This window comes from Astyanax mexicanus, chromosome 19, assembly GCF_023375975.1.
Source record: "Astyanax mexicanus isolate ESR-SI-001 chromosome 19, AstMex3_surface, whole genome shotgun sequence".
Taxonomy (NCBI): domain Eukaryota; kingdom Metazoa; phylum Chordata; class Actinopteri; order Characiformes; family Acestrorhamphidae; genus Astyanax; species Astyanax mexicanus.
In genome coordinates this window covers 6,898,555-6,923,136 of record NC_064426.1, presented here as the reverse complement: position 1 = coordinate 6,923,136, position 24,582 = coordinate 6,898,555, and the positions used below count along the sequence as shown (strand labels likewise).

The 24,582-nt window shown below is 37.8% G+C and overlaps 1 protein-coding gene across 1 annotated transcript in view; it reads right to left on the bottom strand.

Annotated features, from left to right (window-relative positions):
• The window catches only part of cacna1ia (calcium voltage-gated channel subunit alpha1 Ia), a 191,140-nt gene extending 167,249 nt beyond the window's left edge, over window positions 1-23,891 (bottom strand). Inside the window, exons 1-2 of the mRNA XM_022675771.2 lie at window positions 23,781-23,891; window positions 10,774-10,907 (exon numbers count right to left, since the gene is read on the bottom strand). Of these exons, the coding sequence (XP_022531492.2) occupies window positions 10,774-10,907; window positions 23,781-23,870 (224 nt within the window). The 5' untranslated portion in view covers window positions 23,871-23,891. The remainder of the gene's footprint in view (window positions 1-10,773; window positions 10,908-23,780) is intronic.
• Between the last annotated feature and the right edge of the window lie 691 nt (window positions 23,892-24,582).

Sequence of the window (24,582 nt, the reverse complement as noted above, 5' to 3'; positions counted from 1 at the left end):
GGAGTGTGTATTGGCAAGGACTTGACAATGCAAATCACAGTAAAGAGATTATGTTTCAATATAGTGCATTATATTTAGTGGTGTCAAGGAGTCTGGAGGAAGAGTGGAGGAGAGACACACAGTCCAAACTGCTTGAGGTCTAGTGTGACGTTTCCACCAATCAATGATGGTTTGGAGAGACATGTCATCTGCTGCTGTTGATCCACTGTGTTTTATTATCAAGTCTAAAGTCAGTGCAGTTTTGTTTTCCTGGAAAATCTTACAGCACTTTATGCTTCCCTCTGCTACTGACAACTTTTATAGAGATGTGGATTTCATTTTCCAGCAGGATTTGGCACACTGCCCACACTGCCAAAAGAGCCAATTGGTGTTACATAATATTCTAATTTTTTGAGACACTGATTTTTGTTTTTTTTATTGGCTGTAAACCATAGTCATCAACAACAAACAAAATTAACGCTTAAAATAGATCACTCTGTGTACATGTATATAATGTAGTAAATAAAGATGCAACACCACACTAAATCATAGAAGCATGAGATATGTGTTGAGTTTTAAATGATTGTGGTTTTTAAAATGATGTATTATGTGGAGGCCTAATATCACATTTTCAACTGAACAATTTGACAATATAAGCTTTAAGTGAAGTGTGTCCAGACTTCTGACTGGCACTATACACACTACACACACTCACACACTTGACTCTGGGAGTTTTCCGAGAAGCCAGGTGGACTGGGTTCGGATGCGCCAAAAATATCCGTAGTGATTTTTTTTCAGTGATGCAGAAATGTCATCCTGCCAATTGAAATGGCAAATAAAATGAGACAACCCTAAAGAACTAGCTCAGCCTCTCTCACCTGCCCGTACACACTCACAGAGAAACATTTCACACACACACACACACACACACACACACACACAAAGCATTCCGCAGAGACTATAATGCACTTATGAGATCTGCTTCATGGAGAAAGTGAGGATAGTGAAGTGAAGTAGAACACTTACAACCTCAATGGCCTTCTAACACACACACACACACACACACACACACATACAAATAACCACACACTCTTTGAACAAACGTTTTTTAAGTGTGCGAAACCTTCTAAAACTTTGAGGAACACATAATAAGCACTTTTTTCCACTGCATGGTACCTGCACTGCTCAACTTAACTCAACTATTAGGCTAGTTTGGTACCTGTGACCTGGAGCCGTGTGCACTTTTATTTATTTTTTTTTGTCATATTGGAAAATAAACCAGGTACCAGGTATTAAAACGTGAGTATAGTTGAACAGAGTCAAGTACTTCAGGTTCCAATACATCTCAACTCAACTGTGCTAGATGGAGTTACAATCAACACTCTTACTCAACTCAAATGTCTCCAGTGAAACATTTATCACTCTAATTCTAAAGGAATTAAATGTAGCTTTATCATTTGAACTTATCCTAAAAGAGTTCAGTGGAGATTCCAAATGTGTTCATTGGTTAAATGGAGATTAATTATTTTAATTAATCCCAGGAGAATTCAACTGAGCCTCCTCTTTCCACATTATCCCAAAGGAACTCAAGGAAACCTCATCCCACACTATATCAATTCCAAATCACTCCAGTTCATCCCAAAGATACCCAATGGAGTTTAATTACCCCAAACCACCCTAAAAGTATTTAAAGGAGCCTAATCACTCTAATTCATCCCAAAGGGTGATTCTCCACTTCAGCCCATCCTAAAGATGACCAGTACAGCTGCAACATCCCAAACCCATCCCGAAAAAAGTCCATTACTACAACTAAAATAAAAACATGAATAAATAAATAAATAAATAAATAAAAAATGAAAATTGCTCTGGAGGCTTTATTTTTTATATATTTTTTTGTCCTCTGAAATGTACATCCACAGAGAATTATGGGTAAATGAGAGCCAAAAATATCAGTTGCATCCTCAAAATGGTGCAGACCATTGGCTGCATTTTTCAGTTGTACCTTCAACCAGAGGTAGTGGACAAGAAATGCAGCAATAAAGGCCAAGAAATTACCAACATAACTGCAACTCATCCCAAAATGGTCCAATGTACTTAATCCTGGAGGTCCATTCCTACAATGTTTAATAGAGCTTAATTAATTCATTCAACCCCACAGGTTTTCCATAAAGTTTCACTCTTCCAAATCATTCCAAAATGATTCAATGGAACTTTTAACAGAACTAGAGTGATGAATTTTCAAAGAAGCTTCATTCTAAATCTTCCTAAACTTGTTCAAATAAGAAGCTTGAACTGAGCTTAAAAAGAAGAAGCTTTAGAAGCAACAGCACGAGACAAAATTGTAGCAAAAAGAGAGAAGACCGGAACTGAGAAGGATGGACGCACATGAATTTCCAGTGAGTGAAGGCAGACGAGACACTGAAAATAAACAAGTGCATTTTCCTTCCTCCGAATGACACTAAAGGAGATGGAAAAGGTGTTCAGAAGGAAGATTTGATAAGAAACAGGGGAGATTTCTTATGTACAATTGAGGCAGAGAGAGAGAGAGAGAGAGAAAAGAGAGAAGGAGAAATGGGGTGATGGAGACAGAGAGCGAGAATATACAGATATAAAAACGCAGATATAGTGAAAGAGAAAGAGGGAGAGAGCATTAGAATTCCAAAATCTAGGCTAGAAAAAACTTTAAAAATAAGAATTGCTCTGGAGGCTTCGTTTTTTAAACATTTTTTGACCAATTTTTGAGATACTGATTTTTTTCTTTTATTTGCAATGTACATGCACAGAGAACTGTGGGTAACTGAGAACCATAAACATCAGTTGCGTCCTCAAAATGATGCAGACCATCAGCTGCATTTTTCTGTACCTTCAATCTGGAACAGTCTTCTATGACGTAATGGACAAGAAATCCAGCAATAAAGGCCAAGAAGTGACCAATATAGCTGCAAAATCCCTAATTCATCCTGAAATGGTTCAATGTGCTTAATCCCTCAAGTCTATTCCTACAATGTTTAATAGAGCTTAATTAATCTAAACAACCAGTACAGTTACAGTTACAGTACAATCAATACAGTTACATTCTTCCAACTCATTCTAAAATGATTCAATGGAACTTTTGATTAAAATAAGAATTGCTCTGGAGGCTTCGTTTTTTTTTTTTTAACCATTTGTTTTAACAATTTATGAGATACTTATTTTTTTCCTGTACATGCACAGAGAATTGTAGGTAACTGAGGGCCATAAACATCAGCTGCATCCTCAAAATTGTACCAAAGAGAAAGGCTGGAACTGAGAGGAATGGATGCACATGAATTTCCAGTGTGAGGAAAAAAGCACATAAGATGCAGTTGCATCCTCAGAATGGTGCAGACCATCGTCTGCATTTTCCGGCTGTACTTTCAATCTGGAACAGATTTCTATGACGTAGTGGCCAAGAAATGCAGCACACCTCGGCTGAAGTCTAGACTTTAGGACACAGTTACAGAGAAAAAGAGAGAGAGAGAGAGAGAAGAATAAAAAGAGAAAGAGAGAGAGAGAGAGAAAGAGAGTGAAAGTTCTAACTCCAAACTCCACACAGCTGTTTCGGGGCACATCAATCAGAGTAATTAGCAACCTGCCGGCGGGCAGCCTTTCTCTAATTGTTCCCTCTTTTCTTTGCATCCTCTGTTCCCTTCATCTCTCTCACTTTAATGTACTGTCTCTAGGTGTGTGTCTGTGTGTGTGTGCGGGGACACGCACACATGCAAATACACACTAAGCCAAATACAAAAGGGGTGAAGAGAAGAGGAATAGAAGGGAGGTGGAGTTATTGGAAAACAGCCCTTTCTGTTTATTGGAACACAGCTCTTTGTGTAAAACAATAGACAGCAGTGTTGGCTCTAGATGCTTGTGGACTCCTGCCACAGTTTCTGCATCCAACACATTTCTCCCTTAGCCTCTTACGCAACAATCCAGCCCAAACTTGGGGTTAGGAATCCTCCTGGTCCTAGTCTAGGTGTGGAACCAAACCCCAGTCTGCCACATGGAGGGCAAAGGTTTATATCGTCGCTGTCCAATAAAAACACTTAACTCCAAAACAGAAAGAGAAAAAAATCAACAACTTTCAATGGAAGTCAATGTAAAAAGAGTTTACTTCAGGTCATTTTAAAGAGTTTTTATTGGTCCGTTCATCAAGAAATTTTGTCACAGTGTAAGGGAGAGTTTGTCTGTTCAAATTATGCAGTAAACTAAAAATCAACAAAAATGGAGATAAGTGTTTTTCATTGGACAGCGACGTTATATATACATTGTGCAACCATTGTCCTTTAGGGAAAAGTAAACCAACATGTGTTGTCAAACTCTGCAAACTCTACTCTTCTCCACTCCTTCAGATAACTATAAAAAAGGGTCAATAGAAGACATGCTTTTTTGTCCACAACAACTTTTCTTTTCAGGATCCAGGAGCCCTTTAGGAACCAATAGCAGTTTTAGGAGCCAGAATACCCTTTCTAAACTTTTCAGGAACTTGGAGACTCTTCAAGAACTAAGACATTCTGGAGCCTTTTAAGGAACCAGGAGCCTTTTTAAGAACGAGGAGCCTTTGTAGGAGTCCGGATACCCTTTTAGAACTTTTCAGGAACTTGGAGACTCTTTAGGAACTAAGACATTCTGGAGCCTTTTTAAGAACCAGGAGCCGTTTTAGGAGCCAGGATACTCTTTCTAAACTTTTCAGGAACTTGGAGACTCTTTGAGAACTAAGACACTCTGGAGCCTTTTTAGGAACCAGGAGCCTTTTTAAGAACCAGGAGCCTTTTTAAGAACCAGGAGCCTTTTTAAGATCCAGAATACACTTTCTAACCTTTTTTTTGGAACTTGAGACTCTTTAAGAACTAAGACATTCTGGAGCCTTTTTTTAGGAACCAGGAGCCTCTTTAAGAACCAAGAGCCTTTTCAGGAGCCAGGATACCCTTTCAAAACTTTTCAGGAACTTGGAGACTCTTCAAGAACTAAAACATTCTGGAGCCTTTTTAGGAACCAGGAGCCTATTTTAGAACCAGGAGCCGTTTTAGGATGCAGCATACCCTTTCAGAACTTCTCAGGAACTTGGAGACTCTTCAAGAACTAAGACATTCTGGAGCCTTATTAGGAACCAGGAGCCTTTTTAAGAACTAGGAGCCTTTTTAGGATCCAGGATACCCTTTCTAAACTTTCTAGACTCTTTAAGAACTAAAACATTTTGGAGCCTTTTAGGAACCAGGAGCCTTTTTAAGAACCAGAAGCTTTTTGAAACCGGGATACCTTCATAGGTATCTGGAGCATTTTTTTGGATTCAAGACACGTTTCTTAAGAAATTAGAGAATTGTCAGGGTTTGGGATATTCTTGGACATGGAGGCTTCAGGAGCTTAATGAGAAACATGATGTATTTTTAGGAAGATGAGGCATCTTGAAGGATTTTTAGGATTCTGGCCACTCTTTCAGGAACATGAAGCATTTTCAGGATTCATAAAACCCTTTAGATACTAAGAGCTTTTCAAAAACCTGGTGAATTTTCAGAAGACTGCATCTTTTTCAGGATTCAGGGAATTTTTTTAGGTATCTAAAGGATTTCCAAGATGTAGGACACTCTTTTATGAACCGAGAGCCTTTCCAGAATCCATTGTAGCCTTTTGGGAACCTAAAGTCTTTTCAGAATTTAGGATATTCTCTAGCTACCTGAAGGATTTTCAAGATTTAGCATACTTCTTTAGGAACCAGTATCCTTTCAATGAACTTAAACTCTAAACACTCTGGAACTATTTCAGTAACCTTTTCATAAACCAGAAGCTTTTTTTAGGAACCATAATATTCGTTCATGAATTTGGAGGCCATTTAAGAACCAGGACAGGAATTCATTCTTCAGTACAAAAAGGGAACAAAGCTTTTCAGGAAATCTTTCAGGAATCATTTGACCAGATCAACAAGACCCAACCAAAGCTCCAGATCAGCAGGATCCAGAAATGTATAGTTCCTCAAAAGTTTCTGGGACTTAGAATAGAAAGTCTTTCTTTGAATATTATTATATTCTGCCGTTTCTTTTCTCCGCAGAAAATGTCCTCTGAATTAGGGAAGTGTGAGAGAGAAGCAGTAGGACAGATTTCTCTTTGCCCCAGGAGGAGAAACAGTGAACTTATGGCTCCCTGTCAGAAACCATCAGCCCACACAGTCCCAGCCACCCCCAGCACGTCTAAATGAGCCTAATCATTCATTTAATCAGTCTTGCAGGGACGGGAAGGAGGGGAGGGGAGTGACAGAGGGAGACAAATCCAATGCAGTTTGTGTCTGATATACATAATAGAAATATGCAACCGATATATTCTACAGCAAAGAGGTAAAATGCATGTTTTCAGGCCATGCAGGTCACTCAGTTTTAAAGAGGTTTGGTGATGTTTTCTTGCTCTGTTTTTTTGCATTCTCTGGACCTTCTTGACCATTTTTATGCTACATGTTTGGTCATGCGGCTTCTGATTTTTCTTAATTCTCCTTAAAATTCATATCCTAGCTGAGCTAGCTGTTGTGGTCAGTCATAGTTCCTTCAAATGCTTTTAAGCAGCCTTGGTTTATTGGTTTGTCTCCTATTGGTTTATTCTCCATGCTTTTAGTGAGTTTTGGGCCCTGGTGTTTCTTTCACATGTTTTAGAGGCATTTGTTGTTTTGGCTTGTTGTTCTCAGTGGTTCTTCTTTATGTTTTTTTGGAAGTTTTCACTCCCAAGAGTGGTGAGTGAGGAAATTTGAAAGCTTAAAACCTTTTTCAGAAACCTGGAGCCTTTTTAGGATGTAGGACACTCTTTCATTTATGCTTTCTTGAAGTGTTTTGCCGCATGCACTTAGAAGATTTTATGGTTTGCACCTTGTTTTTCTTGGTTCTTCAAAGTGTGTACTCCTATTTTCTTTGAGCACTTTTCCACCAAAACAACTCTGGTTTTGGTGGTTGTCAGTGAACAAACCCATGTTTCCACCAGTTTTAGTGGAATCATCAAAGCGTCACATCATACGTCATCAACAGAGGGAGTTGCACTGCGGCGGTGAACAGAAGTTTTCATGGTTTTCGCTAAAAAAAACGTAGTATTCTTTGGTTCTTGCGGCAAACAAACATTCCTGGTTCTGGAACCTACATTTGTTGGTGGAAATGCATTAAACGGTTCAAAATGAGGTTTAATATCCAGAACAGTGCCGGTTCCATGTTGGTGGAAAATAGCTATTAGGGAGCTTCATTTTTAACTTGGCTTCTCTTAGTATTTTAGTTTCCTTTTGGATCTTGTTTCTTTTCTTGTGGTCTCTTTTTTCTAGTTTGTGCACCTAAACCTTCCTGGTGATCTTTGTTCTGGTTTGCGCACCGCCAAATAACACAGGTTCTGGAATCATAAAAGTTTGTTCCCAGCTGGGGCCAAACAACAGTAGTAGTAGTATCTGTTGACATGTCTGGTTTCACAGGAACAAGGAGCAATGGTGACACCAATGACATGACAATGACAACTTCTTCTCTTGATGACATATTCTGTGACATGTCTTTGGTTACCCTAAAATTTGAGCAAACACAAGTGGTTCACTGAAAGGCGCCAAGGATCTTATAAGCCTGAACCAAAAAAACTGAACCAATTCAAGAACTATAGATCTTTTGGGCCAAAAGGACTATGGAAGTCTTTCCTTTGGATCTTGGTACCTCTCATAGCCCTATTTGAACTTATAAATCCTGGTTCTGAAACTTCCTCGTAGAGATGTCAGTACCTGTACCACTGAATTGTTTTGATTCTTGTAACCAATCAACTCCTGTCTCTCCCACACTCAGCTCTACCTGAAATCTCCCGTCTCTAGAACAGGGGTGTCCAAACTACGGCCCGCGGGCCATTTGCGGCCCGTTTCCTTTTTTGGAGCGGCCCGCGAGGTATTTTAGAAATAGAATGAAAGTTGGCCCGCTGTTAAGCAGGTTTTTATAATGTGAGATTCAAAGTTTGAACGCTAGGTGTCAGAAACGGGCCAAAGAGTCTAAAAGTGGAGAGGGTGCGCATTTCTAGCGCAGAAAAACGGGCCAAAGAGTCTAAAAGTATAGAGAGTGCGCATTTCTAACGCAGAAAAATGGGCCAAAGAGTCTAAAAGCAGAGAGAGTGCGCATTTCTAGCGCAGAAAAACGGGGCAAAAGAGTCTAAAAGTTGCCGTAATTAAGGAGTTTTATATTAAGAGACATCATGAAATTAAACATCGATTTGAAAAATCTTAGTTTACACAACACTGTCAAAGATAAAGATAGTTAGTCAAGTAAAATGGTGTGTAAATGAAATAATCAGGAAAAAGTATTATTTAAAGTGGTATATTTCATTATTTGTTTTATTACAGAGTGTGGCCCGTGACTTCAAATATATTTCTCCTTCTGGCCCCCAACAAAAAAAGTTTGGACACCCCTGCTCTAGACTATGATACACAGAATGCACCTCACACTGACATCACTCCCTCATACGATCAAATGACAATGCACACGACACTACCAAAAAGTCAGTCCCCTGAGTATTGATTTCACCTCAGTATATATACACCTTCTCCTCCACAAGTGTTTCCATTTTTTGATTTTACTCTATTCTGTGTACCAACCTTGTTTTGCTTCTTCCTGCCTGCCCTGTGATATCGTCTTTGGTATGTTTAACCCTTACTGTTGCTGTTTACTGGTATTGACCCTGACTACACTTCATATCACCCCTTTATTAAAAAAAGTATTTTTATTGCATTTGCGCATGTCTGAGCCCTGTCCAGTCATGACATGTTACTCTGAGCGAGTTTTGGTTGCAGAATTTCCTTATTTTTTAGTCATTAAATAAACAGAGAGGTGTGAAAGGTTGAACTGCGGTGAGTGGCGTGTCGAATGCTTATGCCTTCAAACTGAGAGCCTCCTGAGAGCTTTTCATGTATGCTATACAAATAACCCTTACCTGAGCTGAATTGAATAATACTATTTATCAGTCTGAGAGGGTTTCAAGGACACACAGCATACCTTCACTGACTATGTTGATGAGTCAGTGGCAGCTTCAGTCCTGTAGTTATCTAAGCTAATCTGACTGGAGTTGAGGGTGAGCAGTTTCTTTGGTATTGGTGTAAAAAATCAGTGTTTTGACCTCCAGTCAAACAGAACCTTCCACAACAACACTGACAACAACCTGCAGTATAATCTTTATAAACAGCATTTTACCTGAGCATTATTGGCGTATGTGGCTGTATAGTGGTTTTATCAATAATTTACAAGCTCAAGTCTATTATTTCGATTATACCACAGTTCCAATTTTTGCTGTTTGTTAAAATATTTTGAGTTAAAGAGGACGAGAAAATATGATCTGTTTGGTAATAAACACTCTGCGAGTTAAAATAGTTCCATTGCTGCTCTGTTTGTTTGTAGCTGCACCGTTTGGCTTGTAAGCGCTGCTTCGTTGCTATACAGGTTACCTGTAAGTGGTGGAGTAATACATGGAGAGCTTTGGTTACAGTGCATTACCAGCTGATAATGTCACTCATAAAACACCTCTCAGCCAATTACATTGAAGAGAATGCATGATAAATTGGTATATAAGTATGAGTATAGAAGGGCGTTTTTACACCTGCAGTTGGTTTCTATGGCACTATCACCACCATGCTTAAAAGTTGCTCTTGGAGGTTGCATGCAAACAATATATTGTGTCTGCAGCTCTAGTATCTCCAAAAAAGCAACGTCGCAAGAGAGAGATAAAACCTTATTAACTTCCAATGGAAGTCAGTGTAAAAAGAGTTTATTTCAAGTAATTTTGGAGAATTTCTATTCATCTATTTTTTTTTTATATAATTATTGTAAACTGAAAATCTACAAAAACAGCCTTATGTATGAATTTTACCAGTCGGGTATTAAAGAGCAGTAAAGCCAATCCACTGAGGTTCAGCATTATAAAGGTGAGTTTTCAGTGAAGTTTCTCCATCACTAAGGCTGGGTTCAGCAGCATTAGCTGTAGCCGCTAACCGCAGTGCTAGCCGTTTCCCCATTTAGCGGCAAGCATATTGGACTGTAGTCTACGTGTTTGCTGTGTTAAAACAAGCTACATGGAATCAACTGCTAGCTGATAGCACCCTGGCTTAATGGAACACTCAGGGTTCCATGCTAATGCTGCTGCACCCAGCCTTAGTGCTGGAGAAACTTTACAGAAAACTCACCTTTATAACGCTGTACTTCAGTGGATTGGCTTTACTGCTCTTTAATACCCGACTGGTAAAATTCATACATAAGTCAGTTTTTGTAGATTTTTAGTTCCCCCAGCTTTCCCATTAGAAGGGAAACTTGGTGATACCCTTGCTCACTATGATGTAGGCATCCTTAATAGTGTCGTTTCATGCACCTTATAATCTAGTGTCCCTTATGTATGAAAACACACAGAATGCACCTCACACTGACATCACCCCCTCTCACAGAGTCACATGACACTGCATGCGGCACTACCAGGAAGTCAATCCCCCGAATACTGATTTCACCTGTTCACCTCAGTATATACAGCTTCACTCCATACACACCTCGGCAAGTATTGTTTGGTTTACCCCACTTTAGAAAGCGATTCCATTTCCTGTGATTACTCTTTCCTGTGTAACAACCTTTTTTGTTTGTTTTTCTCCTACGATAAAATACACCAGAAAATAGAAGTTCATTGGTAGAGTTCTTTATATTCCGGTGCGCCTTATAGTAAAAAAATAGGGTAAACAAATATATGTTCATAGATAAATATAGTCAATTGATTTTATTTGATGTGATTTAGGCCTGTCTGTTGGTCAGCCCTTACCCTGCCATGACGATGAAAAAGTCCAGTCTGTTCCAAGTATCGCCAAGGTAACAGCGACGGCCAAAGATCCCCAGAGCCACCATCTTCACCACCATCTCCAGAGCAAAGAAGATATAGATGAAAGCATCGAATGCCTGGGAGAGAGAAAGAAAGAGATAAAGAGAGAGAGAGAGAGAGAGAGAGAGAGAGAGTGTTAAAGAACTAAAGAACTGGACAAAAAAGGACAGATAAGCAATATTATCTCTTTTAGGACAATGCAGATTTGCTTAAACAGAGATCAATTGGTCAGTAACATCTTCAGGCTTTAAAACCGTAGAGTCTGATTGGTCTATCTGCAGCAGCACGGCGCTGTTGACTCTCTGCTGTCAGGTTTCTTAAAGGATCAATCTTCCCTCTGCTTGGTGAAAGACTGATTAGAGCGGACTAATCTCTCCATCAGCTCAGACGGCACGCTGGGTTAGAAAGCATGTTTGATAAACATTCGAGAAACACAGGAGTCACAGGAGCATGTCAGTCATGCTTTAATGCAGGTTAGTAGCTCTTTTAACCCTTGTGTGGTGTTCGGGTCTGTGGGACCCGTTTTCATTTTTCATCAAATGATACAAAAAAAATATTTTTTCTAACTCAAACTCATTGGCATTGGCTCGTTTTTTTGTGAAAAACATATATCAAAACACATTTTCGATAAACACACACTGTACACCCCCCCCCCTCCCCCCCCCTACACATTTATATTACATACAGTATGTTTGGCCAAGGGCTAATAAACATTGCTTCAATTGTAAATTTAAAACTAAACAAATTTTCTACTCATATCTTGAGTTTAATTCATTTTCTTTTACATTTTATAAAAAAAAAACTAATAAAAATAAGAGTAGCACTTTTTAAAAGAAATGTAACATAAGAAGTAACAAAGTAAACGAGTAACAAAAATATGAACACCACACAAGGGTTAAAGACATTCTGCTGTCAGCTGCCTCACACACACACCTGTCTGGACGCAAGCTACCGAATATATATATATATATATATATATATATATATATATATATATATATTTCATTATTGCTGTTTATTGAAAGGTTTTAAGTTAAAAAGAATGAGTAAATATGTTTAATCTATTTGGTTATAAACACTCCGCGAGTTAAAATAGTTTCATTGCTGCTCTGTTTGTTTGTAGCTGCACTGTTTGGCTTGTAAGCGCTGCTTCGTTGCTATACAGGTAACCAGTATGTGGTGCAGTAATACATGGAGAGCTTCGGTTATAGTGCATTACCAGCTGATAATGTCACTCATAGAATGCCTCTCAGCCAATCACATTGCAGGGTCTGAACTAACTGGAATAAAGAATGCATGATAAATTGGATAGAGGATTTTTTTTTTACTTTTTACTTACTTTAAACTTAATTTGTATACAAGTTTGAGTATAGAAGGCCGTTTTTACACCTGCAGTTGGTTTCTATGGCACCACCACCGCCATGCTTAACAGTTGGTCGAGTGCTCTTGGGGGTTGCATGCCTCATTTTATCTATATTTTAAACACAATTGTCTAATTATAACTAAAGTACATTTTCTCTGAGTTTTACTACTAAAAACTATTAAAAAATACCTGTACTTACACAGTGTTCTGTTGTACCGTCCAACCCTGTACAATTACAATACAGTACATTTGAATTAAAGTGAATTGAAATGAATGGAATTGATGCGGGCACATAAATTCTACCGGCTGTAGACATTTATGATCCCTCAAAAGTAGTTTGTAGACATTTTGTAACTTTTTATATGGTGTATATTTAAAACGAGAGTGGGTTGGTGGTCTAGGAGCCTCACTCAGACCACCAGCTCACAGTACTGCACACTTTGTTTTGTGTATTGCTGTACAGTCAGAGCTTTTCAGTTCTTTATTGTGTTATTCTCCTGCAGAGATAATTACAGAGATGAGATGAGATGAGTGTATTGTCAGTATGCACACACACACACACACACACACACACACACATACACACTCTGCCATCATCTTGCTAACAGCTCCTTTCTCAGTTACAATTGAACACAAGCTGCCAAGTAAATAGGATGCAGACTGCATTGTACTGTCAGTGTTTCTGTGTGTGTGTGTGTGTGTGTATTTTTCGGGGTATATATTTGTCAGGGAAATGCTGCATGGCGCACACGAATACAGAAATTATTATTAGGGCTAATATTACTAGAATATGAAGTTACAACATATAGACAACTTATCAAATATGTTGTTGTGGGCTTTCTTTATTTGTAATATTAAAAAAAAAATATATATATATATATAAAAAGCATTTGCCTATATCGCCTATGCAATGGGCCGGTAGACGTGTCCCAGGCTAAAACATGTGAAATGCTATCGAATGTGCCATCAACTCTCCACCCTATAACAAAATCTGCAGGAACTGTATGAATATTTGATCAAGAGCTGAGTCAGCGCAGAGCACTCAAAACCCGAGAAAAACAGCAAAACTACAGTAATCTGCCCTTTAATCAGGCATTCATTTAAACGGCCTTTTAATGGTTAAATAAGAGACACACTCACTCTAACCTGAACTGACCAATCAGCTCCTTCACATGGGTATGAGAATAGACCTGACACTGTTCCAGATTTACAGAAAACTTCTTATTTACTTTTTCTTTAGCACTTTAGATGCTCTTTTTCAAAAAGCCTTGTTTCCAAAACCTTTGTTTTTAGGCTCCTTTAAGCGGAAAAAAGCTGCTCAGCTACTCTAATATACAGGATACGTCACTGAATTATAAATGTACCAATATCAAATTTGGAACATGTAGCTATGTCTTAAAAGTATCTTTTTGATATTTCCTTATGGGATAAAAAAATATTGAGAAATATATCGTATATATATTTAGAATTTAGAAAAAAATATAGAGATATAGTTTTTGATCCATATCGCCCAGCCCTACTCCGTATCAACACTCAATTAGTAGCAATCAATCAGTAGCAAAAATGCAACGACCTAGCAACCACTTAGCAACACCATTACAATCAGATGATAGTACCATATAGACCACCGAAAACAACATAGTACACAGACATGGTTCACACTATACACCACACATTTTCACACTTAAAACAGTCATAACTGCTATAACTGAGACTGAGAATCTCATCATTTCTAGCGCTAAACAGCTGTAAGCGGGGTTTCAGTGTGTGAACTTTGGCTCAATTCCAGAGCTCACACTGTCACTAATACTGGCACAGATATTTACACATGCCACATCGCTTTCATCTAAATAAATTGATGCTCAGGCTTTAATAGCACACTCGTGTTTAATAGTATGGCTATATCACACTCACAAAGACAACACGCTCATTCGTGTTAAATACGGCCCGAAACGCAAGGTGCCCTTTTGATGTTGAGTGTACTGACAGGAAGAGAGAGAGAGAGGGGGGGAGATAGAGAGAGAGAGCGAGGGAGAGGGAGGAGAGAGAGAGCTCTATTAGCATTCAATTCATGAATCAAAAGTGTGGAGAAAAAAGAAACGGGGGGAACGCAGAAACATCACAGAGACTCAGGGGCTGATTCATGTCTGATGCTGTGCCTCAGACTGATCCTATATTTAACCTGCATCACACTCGCTCACTCAAACATGAGCCGCTGATCAGGAACTCTCCGCTTTTTCAACGAGAACTGAATGTCGTTGGGGCTCTGAAGGCAGCCATCTTTAAAAACAGCAACAGGCTTCTCTGTCCTGACTAAAAATAAAAAAAATATATATATATATATAGACTTAAAATAGCAACAAGCTCATGACGATCACTGATCTTTACTAGCGTATCTCAAAAAATTTAAATATTATTAAAAATTATCATACTTTATTTCAGTAATTCAGTACAAAATGTGAAACTCATATATAATATAGATGTATTACACACAGCGTGATCTATTTTAAGTGTCTCAAAAAATTGAATATTATATAAGACCAACATTGATGGGAGTAACGGCGTTGAATTAAACAGCGTTACTAACACCGTATTTTTTTTTTTTAGTAACGAATAATCTAACTAATTCCTCTGACTCTCACTATAACGCTGTTACATTAAGCTCTCTTTTTAGCTGCTCCGGTTTCTGTGGTGCTGCTGTTTTCTCTTTTCCTCCTTGGTGAAGCTGTTTGATCCAGCTGTTAAACTGTTATATTAATGCCATTTTAACAATCATTAGATTGTTGTTTTTGTCCATTCTTTTGTTTCGTTTATAGATACATTTTTCCTTTGAGTGTGGTTTGGTTTGTTTAACCCTTGTGTGGTGTTCGGGTCTGTGGGACACGTTTTCATTTTTCATCAAATGATACTAAAAAAATATTTTTTCTAACTCAAACTCATTGGCATTGGCTCATTTTTTGTGAAAAACATATATCAAAACACATTTTCAATAAACACACACTGTACACCCCCCCCCCCCCCCCCCTACACATTTATATTGCACAGTATGTTTGGCCAAGGGCTAATAAACATTGCTTCATTTGTAAATTTGGAACTAAACAAATTTTCTACTCATATCTTGAGTTTAATTCATTTTCTTTTACATTTTATTAAAAAACTAATAAAAAAAGAGTAGCACTTTTTGAAAGAAATGTAACATAAGAAAGGTAAAGGGCAAATATTAACCATGTAAGCTGTTTATATTGCTTGCAATTTAGGTGAAGCGAGCATGTGTAAAGCATTTTAATGTAAAATTGCTTCATTTTGCTGAATTAAATACAAGTAACAAAGTAAACGAGTAACAAAAATATGAACACCACACAAGGGTTAATTTCATCCCCAGACGAGTATTTGTTTTTTCCGGGTTTTTTCAGTATTACAAGTCTTTACAAGTAATTTTATTTGGTTGTGTGGAGTATGACGCAGGGAGCAGACGGGAGGCGGACGTAAATGTGGGTAAAACGGACAGATTTATTGAATAACAAATAAATAAATAAACAAACAGGGAAAAACGAGAAAATAAGTAAACATAATATAACAACTAAACATAACAACTAAACTAGACAGAGAAATAACTAAACAGGAAAAGGGATATATACAAGGAACTAGAAATAAACAAGAAACAAACAGAGCGCAAACAAGGAGGGGCGGAGCTACAAATTAAACACGTGGTGGCAAATTACAGGGGAAACACACTGGGAAATGCAGAAACACAGGGAAACAGAGCGAGGGCGTGACAGGAGTTTTTTGTTTCTAATTTTTGAAATTCGTTAGATTATATTTTTGTCAACCTTGTTTAATAAACCTGGTTTATTTTGGCTTGTTATTTTTCTAATATTAGTAGTAACAGACATCCCAAGTTGCAAAAGTTGATTTCAGGGAGGTTACCCCAAACCAACCACCCACCCCCACCCCCCCCCCCCATAAAAAAAAAAAAAATCCTGCACACAAACCAAAGGATAAAGAAACTTTACTGTTATGTTAATTAATTTTACTTTTTTATTTAATTAAATTTAGAGTATTCAGAGGTATTCAGAGATCTTTTTTCTTTTTGGAAGGCCCTGTCTCTGCTTTCCTTTTTTTTTTTTTTGGAAAAAAAGCCTTTATTTGACAAAAGTTGACAGTTACAATATCACAAAACATTGCACTACATCAAAAACATTTCACGTCATATTACAATAATTATTAATATTGCCTCCGCCATGATCTGCTTTCTCTCACTCACTGAACAAATCCCGTCGGGGGGGGGGGGGGGGGAACACTGCCCGCCCACACTAAAAACTGATTGGCTGTCTCACAGACTCTTTGCAGGGAACAGGCCAATCAGAACCCTCTCTGTTTTCTCTCTCTCCTTCCCACACGCGATTAGAGAAAAAAAGTCTGACGCCTGTGTGCGCGTTTGTGTGCAGTGCACTCTTGGGGCACTCGTTCTGAATTCTGGGAGATTATATGTGACTCGCGGGCATCAGGGAGCCACTACCGAAATGCGGGAGACTCCCACAGCTTCAGGGAGACTTGGTTTGTCTGTAGTAATTACATAATTTATTTACTTTTGTTAATTTTTTTTTATTTTTTGTATGGGGGCGAGTAACACAAAAGTAACACAATAGTTACTTTTACTGGTAACTAGTTACTTTTATACTGGATTAATTCAGTTAATAACTCAGTTACTTTTTTGAAGAAGTAACTAGTAACTATAACTAATTAATTTTTCAAAGTAACGTGCCCAACACTGAAGACCAATTGGTACTTTCTGCAGTGTGGGCAGTGTGCCAAGTTCTGCTGGAAAATGAAATCCGCATCTCCATAAAAGCTGTCAGCAGAGGGAAGCATGAAGTGCTGTAAGATTTTCTGGAAAAACAAAACTGCACTGACTTAAACTTGATATAACAGCAGCTCTGGTCCCTCTGATTTCCAAATAAAATGCAAAATTTACTGATGGTCAGTGATGGTTTGACGTAAGATACAGAACCTCCACAGAAACCGGTCACAAAGTTTATGAATTATACAATTTAATTCAGATGGTGAGTTTATGAAGGGGACTACTACCCTCTCCACACCAGATCTTTGAGTGATGGTGGCACAGCTCAGAGCAGAGACCAAAATTAAGGAAGCATCAAGGCTAAAGCTCTGAATCTTGCTTTGCCAGTTTTGTGAGAAGGTCAAAAACCCTGAGGAGGAGAAGCTTAGTGATGCAGGATGAGTCAAACTAAGGCCTGGGGAGTCCTGTCCAAAGCCTTATATTACTCCTGACCTGGACCACTGGACTGTTCCCTCTCAGCCTTAGAAATAGATACCAGAACAAACCATGCTGATTAACAATTACTCATAACATGAACAAAAAAAAAAAATGTTTGTATGTGATGCTATAATTTACCTTGCTACCTTACTTCATCTTAAATTTTGTAATATTTTTTGTGGGCTTTTTTTTTGTATCTCAATCTCTTTGTTTTTAGACTTCTGTGAAATGAATGTCAAATAACTGTTATTTATTATGTAATTAAGTAATTATAGACTAACAGTCTACTGGTCTTCGGGAAACTGTTACTGTAGTAACAGATTGATATTTTAATAACAAGTACTTCATATAATAATATGTATCATTGATTTGTTGTATAAAAGTAAATAATCATAGAATAACATGAAAAGCTAAGTGAGCAACCTGATTTACAAAAAACACAAGGTTTAAGAACAAATATCATATTTCCATGTTTTACAATTTAAAAAATTAAGAGGGCTCATAGCAAAAATGTTGGCTTCCAGAAGGTTGGTACTGAATTCTATCTTTTATGCTTCTACCAGTAAAATGTTCCCTATCCCACTGGCTGCAACAGAAACCCAAAACATGATCCACCCACCCCCATGCTTAGCAGTTAAAGATGTGTTGTTTTTACAAAATTCTGCACATTTTTTTTTTCAGATTTTTTTTTTTTGGTGGTTATGCAGGAAAGGTTTTATGCAGTTTAATGCTGATAACTTTTCCATGGTTTTCCATTGGTAAATTATTGAAAAGATGTTGCTGCTCAGTAGAACAATGCAATCAGGGATTTTGATTTATTTTTTTTTAAGTAATTCTACAAGCAGGTTTCTCTAGTTTCTCTCAGAAGCACCATGGGTCCACCTGAGAAAAGAAACAGGGCGATCAAAAGCTGCCATGGCCAGATGGGGCCACGAAACAGGCCAAACCACCTCTGAATGTGCCTTGTCTGCCTCCAACTACCCAATCAGTGCAGCTTAAAAAAATCTTGCAATGTTCAAGAAAAATGCAAATGATCGTGTAAAGAAATGGGAAACTGTCATATAACCAACAAGCTTCAAGACACAAAAAAGAAGAAGAAGAAAAGGAAGAAGAAAAATAAAATGTAAAAATTATACCAAGATATCAATGACTGCTCAACGCTAATGTTAGATAGCTCTCCGCTAACCTTACTTCTCTCCGCGGTAACATAGCTAAATCACTGCAAATGTTAGCTAGCTCACCACTAATGTTAGCTAGCTCTTTGTTCTTCTTTTTCAAATTTTTCCCATTTTACATAGCCAATTACCCAATCCACTCATTAGGACTCCCCTATCACTAGTGAAACCCATACACACCAGGAGGGTGAAGACTGCTTTCAGCATTGCCAAGTAGCCAGTGCGCTTGGAGGAAAACACAGCGACTCGGTTCCGATACATCAGCTCACAGACGCCCTGTGCTGTTCTACATCACCCTTTAGTGATGTGGGGAGAGAGCGCCATCTACCCACCCGGAGGGAGCAGGGCCAATTTTGCTCCCTCTGAGCGCCGGCAGCTGATGGAAAAGCTGCATGAGTGAGGGTTGAACCTGCAACCTCCCACTCATAGTGGCAGCGCTATAGACAGAGCTAGCTCTCTGTTAACCTTAGTTTTCTCCCTGGTCACATTACCTAACTTGCCACTAAAGTTAGTATGTTAGCTAGCTCACTGCTAAAGTTAGCTAGCTCTCCATTAACCTTAGTTCTCTCACTGGTAATGTTAGCCAGATTACTGCTAAAGTTAGTATGTCTATTTGATGTCTATTTCAGCAGGGTGTAGGAGAAAAAAAGTCAAATTTAAAGGGAGAACCAATTAGAATCTTAAATTCGCATAGGAACATAAAACTTCCTTTATCATTAGCTCTGACTGATCTGGTAAACATGTTATACTGGAAAGTCACCCGGTCGACCCTGTTGATGCATCTTGCAGTTGGAAACCTTGCAGTTAGGCCATATCACACAGATAAAGACTGTACGGAGTGCTACACATGACAGAACATAACGGGGCAGATATTAGCATGACTGGATTTGCATGCTAGCTCTTCATTTTGTCCTGTTTGAGAAAAGGGCAATTAAATACACTTCGATCCAACCAGTTTGGATTAGGAAGGCATTGAATAAACGTCCTAACCTGTCAAGACATTCCCTCACACGTTCTTAATGAGCACACGGGAGAGGTCCAGACAGTCGGGCTACTGTAAGAGAGCGCGTGTGTGTGTGTGCGGGATCATTATAGAAGTTTTAAGGGACAGTCCTTCACTAACTGTCATCCTAGTAAAGGGCATTCTTCACTCGGTCAACACAATACTTACACAGCCTGTCTGAGGCATCACAGAGACACTGCGCCAGCTCATTAACCACAGAGACCGAGAGAGAGAAGGAGATAGGTAGAGAGAGAGATAAAGAGAATGTTAAAAGAAGAACGACAGAAGAAAGAGACATCTTAAGGCAACTAAAGGGTTTAGGAGAGGCTGTTCTGAAGAAGGGGGCGAACGTAAGGTGAAAGCCTAATAAGAAAAGGAAGCATGGGAGTCGTTCAGCAAAGACGCAACAAGTCGTCGTATTCTCTGAAGAACAAGGGAAGTACTTGGTACACCATGGCCAGCTAATAAAAGGTGTGACTTCATATGCCTATCTATTCAGCATAGATTACTGTCGGAGCCATGAGCCCGAGTGGGTATCTCGGGGAGTCTGTGGAAAAAGGCCTCAGTATTTCTTTAGTGAGAAAAAGCTTATATAAAGTTTGTAACTGACTTTAAGCACCGAATAAAGCACAGACTGTTCAAGCTGGCTGTCACGAATACACAAGTGTAGGTAGGGCGAAATAAATAAATAATTTATTAAATAAATAACAAAGAAACAAGTAAACACGTATCAAAGATAATAAACCAAAACAAACGAAAGGAACTAGTGAACATAAACTAAACAAACAAGAAGTACTATATATATATATATATATATATATATATATATATATAAACAGGGAGTAAATAAACAAAGAATAACCAAAAACCAATAACCAAAATAAACAGTGAAACAAAATAACATAAACCTAAACAAACAAGAGATACAAGAAATAGACTAACAGGGCTAGGGATATATATACAAGGGAAGGACTAGAATTAAACAAGGAAATAAACAAGAAGCTAAACTAGGTAAAACTAAACTAAGCAGGGCAAGGGAGGAAAAACAATGGATAAAAACAGGAAACTAGAAATAAACAGAAAAACACAGAATAAGGAGCAAGGGAAACAAACTAGGAATAAACACGGAACTAGGGCTTTAGCAACACAGAAACACGGAGAGACAGACAACAGGGGAAGGTGCAAAGACCGACGGAGACAAAGTGGCAGAGGAGGGCTATTTAAAGAAACAGGAAACACACTATAATTAGAAACACCTGTGGAAGGGGCGGAGCTACAAATGAGACACAGGTGGAAAAGTACTGAGACGGGAGACACAGGGGAGCACAGGTCACGTGGGGAAGACACACAGAGACACGAGATGAGGCCAAGACGTGACACTGGCCAATGTGGTCAAAGGGGTTGTCCAGCTTAGCTTTTTACTAGAATTGTAGAATTGAGCAGGGGCGGCTCTGCAGCACCGGGTTACTGAAGATTGAAAGTTGTAGGGCTGGGTGATATGGTTGACAATACTGTATAATGCCAAGCTCAGACTACACAACATTTTTGTCCTTCATGATCTTCGTTTCGTGTTGTACTCGAGGAACTGGCAACATTACACGTTAGTCACCGACCAATCATCCAAACCGTCCACATCTTTGTAATGGTGGGCGATATGGCCCTAAAATAATATCACGATATTTCTAGGTATTTTTAGCGATAACGATACTCTTGGCTAAATGACAAAACACTGAATTAAAAAAAATATATTTTGAGAATACACTACTGCAACAAAATGAAAATTACGTTTTATTATTGCATACGATATGATATGGCACACCCCTAAATGAGATATTAAAAATTACAAGACTTTTATCAGATTTGTAACAGAAGTCAATGATCCAGAATGTCATGATACTACTAATAATAATGCACTCCAAATATCTTCATATATCCAGGATTAAAGTAAAATAAATGATACTGGACAAATATAATCTGTCTCTAGTAGATATATAATGGGAAATGAGAACAGGGTTAATTTTTCTTTTAATAAAAACAGCAAAGAAGTAGTACCCTGATATAATAATTAGGGACGGGTGAAATGGCACGATATTTCAGGGTATAATATCGTTTACGATATTCAAAAATGTTGGCGATATTATCGCGTACGATACGATATTGCACACCCCTACATCCTTGCGTGAGTTCGTAGGTCATCGCAGCATAGATTAGCATAGAATCTGCCAATCATGGCTGCAGAGGCACTTTGTATGCAGAGGCACTTTTCGTCGGACACTCCGACGGCCTCACTCACGTCAAATTACTGCTCTTTCACTATGTCACACTACACGGACCTTTGTCACTTCTGACACTGAAATTAGGATCCAACACAGGCAATTTGTCGGCTCCGACAAAATCGGGCTAAATACGTGTAGTCTGATACGCGGCATTACAAAATTTAAAGAAATGCTCACAATACACAATATTTATCATCATATTCGAACTAGTGCTGTCAATCAAATAAGAAATGTAATCAGATTATTCTAACAATATTCTGTAATTAATTGTGATTAATCACACTTGTTCTTCTAAAGATGCTTTTTATAGTTTTTATAGTGAATAATTAAATATAATTAAAAGAATGAGTGTAAAAAAAACGGAAATATTACTGGTGTCAATTAAAATACAAGTATATACTTGTATATTTGAGTGGAAATAAATCCAACGTGGGGCACTAGAATAAAGAATGCATGAGAAATTGGATAGAGAAACCTTTTTTTCCTTTTCTTTTTTTAAACGCACCAAATGTGCACCATTAAAACACACGAGTACTATGTCTCCTCTGATTGGTAAGTGTTCTGTAAACAATATTAAATCCACAATATACTCAGAGATGTGTATGATTTAGAAGAGATGGGAAAATCGATCAGCTATGTATCAGAAACTGACGATGTTCAGCCAAAATACGACAAAATAAGTTTTGCAAAGCAGCTTTACTTAGCTTGCTTTTCAGCAAATTTTGTTTTATTGTGATCCAGAACAGAGACACCATATCATATGTAAGTACGTGAGCTCTTTTGTAGCTTCCAGCACATATGAAAAAAGGAAATGATCAATTAAATTGTATTGATGATGTTTATAATACTAATACTATTAATAAAAATATATATATATATATCTTCTCTATAAATCTTTCTCCCCGGTCGCATTAGCTAACTTGCTGCTAAAGTAGTATTCTAGCTAGCTCACTGCTAATGTTAGTTAGCCGTCTGTTAACCTTAGTTCTCTTCATGGTCGCAATAGCTAACTTAGCTAGTTAGCTAGTTAGCAAGCTTAATGCTAATGTTTGCTAGCTCTCCATTAACCTTAGTCCTTTCCCAGGTAACATAGCTAACTCACTAGTAACATTTGTAAGTTAGCTAGCTCACTGCTAATATTAGTAGGTTAGCTTGTTCGATGCTAATGTTTGCTAGCTCTCCATTAACCTTAGTCCTCTCCCAGGTAACATAGCTAACTCACTACTAACATTAGTAGGTTAGCTAGCTCACTGCTAATATTAGTAAGTTAGCTAACTCACCACTAACATTAATATGTTAGCTATCTAACTGCTAAAGTTAGCTAGCTCCCGTTAAGCTTGGTTTTCTCCCCAGTAATGTAGCTAACTTACCGCTAATGTTAACAAGTTAGCTAGCTCACAGCTAATGTTAGCTAGCTCTCTGCTAACCCTAGTTCTCTCGCCACTAACGTTAGTATGTTAGCTATCTCATTGCTAAAGATAGCTATCTCCCGTAAACTTAGTTCTCTCCAGTATTGTTGGCTAACTCACCGCTAAACTTAGTATTTTAGCTAGCTCGACACTAATGATAGCTAGCTCTCCATTACCTTAGTTTTCTCATTGCTAACTTAAGCTAACTTGCACAATCTGAAAATTTTATACGTGCAGTAAATAATTTAAGATATTTTTAGACTTTTTAACCCTCCACTACTTTAACACTCTAAATCATCAAGTTCTTGTGAACTGCGCTTACAGTACCAGGGAAAATGTGAGAAATATTAAATTATTAAAATGTCCAGAGCTCAAGCTGTCCATCACTTCACCAAACACATACATCCAAAGAGCATGAAAAGAAGAAAACAAGCTGAAGCACTGACCTGCAGAATCTGGCAGCGGTCGGAGGTGCAGTCGATGTTTTCACACGGCTGGTACATGCCCAGAGTCACGCAGTTCAGCAGGATCACCATGATGCTGATGCGCTCGAACCAAGTGAAGGGATAAGAGTCAAGGACAACACTTGAAATATCACATACAAACATGGCAGAAGCATTTAGCAGAATATAGTAAACACAAACAGAGCAATGTAAGGAAAAATATTTCGAAATTATTATTATTATTTTTTAAATCTAGATTACCACTACCTTTTTAGGCGACACAACATACTACTTACGACATAATGTCTCAAATAATTGTTAACTGACACTAATTACGACATTGTTAATCATTACATTTTTGTAAGTAATGTTTCAATTCATTATTAATGATCAGTTTTTATAATATTCTTAGACATTAAATTTAGAAATGTTTAACAATGCCTTAACTAGTGACAATGAATAATTAAAAGAGGTATTACTTAACAATTCAACAATGTTAATAACTCTTCTTGTTAAGTACTGGCAGAATACAGTAAATACAAACAGGGAAATATAAGGAAAAATACTATATAAGGCATAATAATAATAATATTAAAAATTATAAAAATAAATAAGATTCACACTTTGCAATAAAAAAACAGTACTTACAACAGAATGTCTCAAGTAATTATTAATTGATCCTGGTTAAGACATTATTAATCATTACAATTTGTTATTTGTTTATTAATAGTATTTATTACATTCCTAGGCATATAAAATAAGCCATATTTTGAAATATATTAAAGAATGCTTTACTTGGATTACA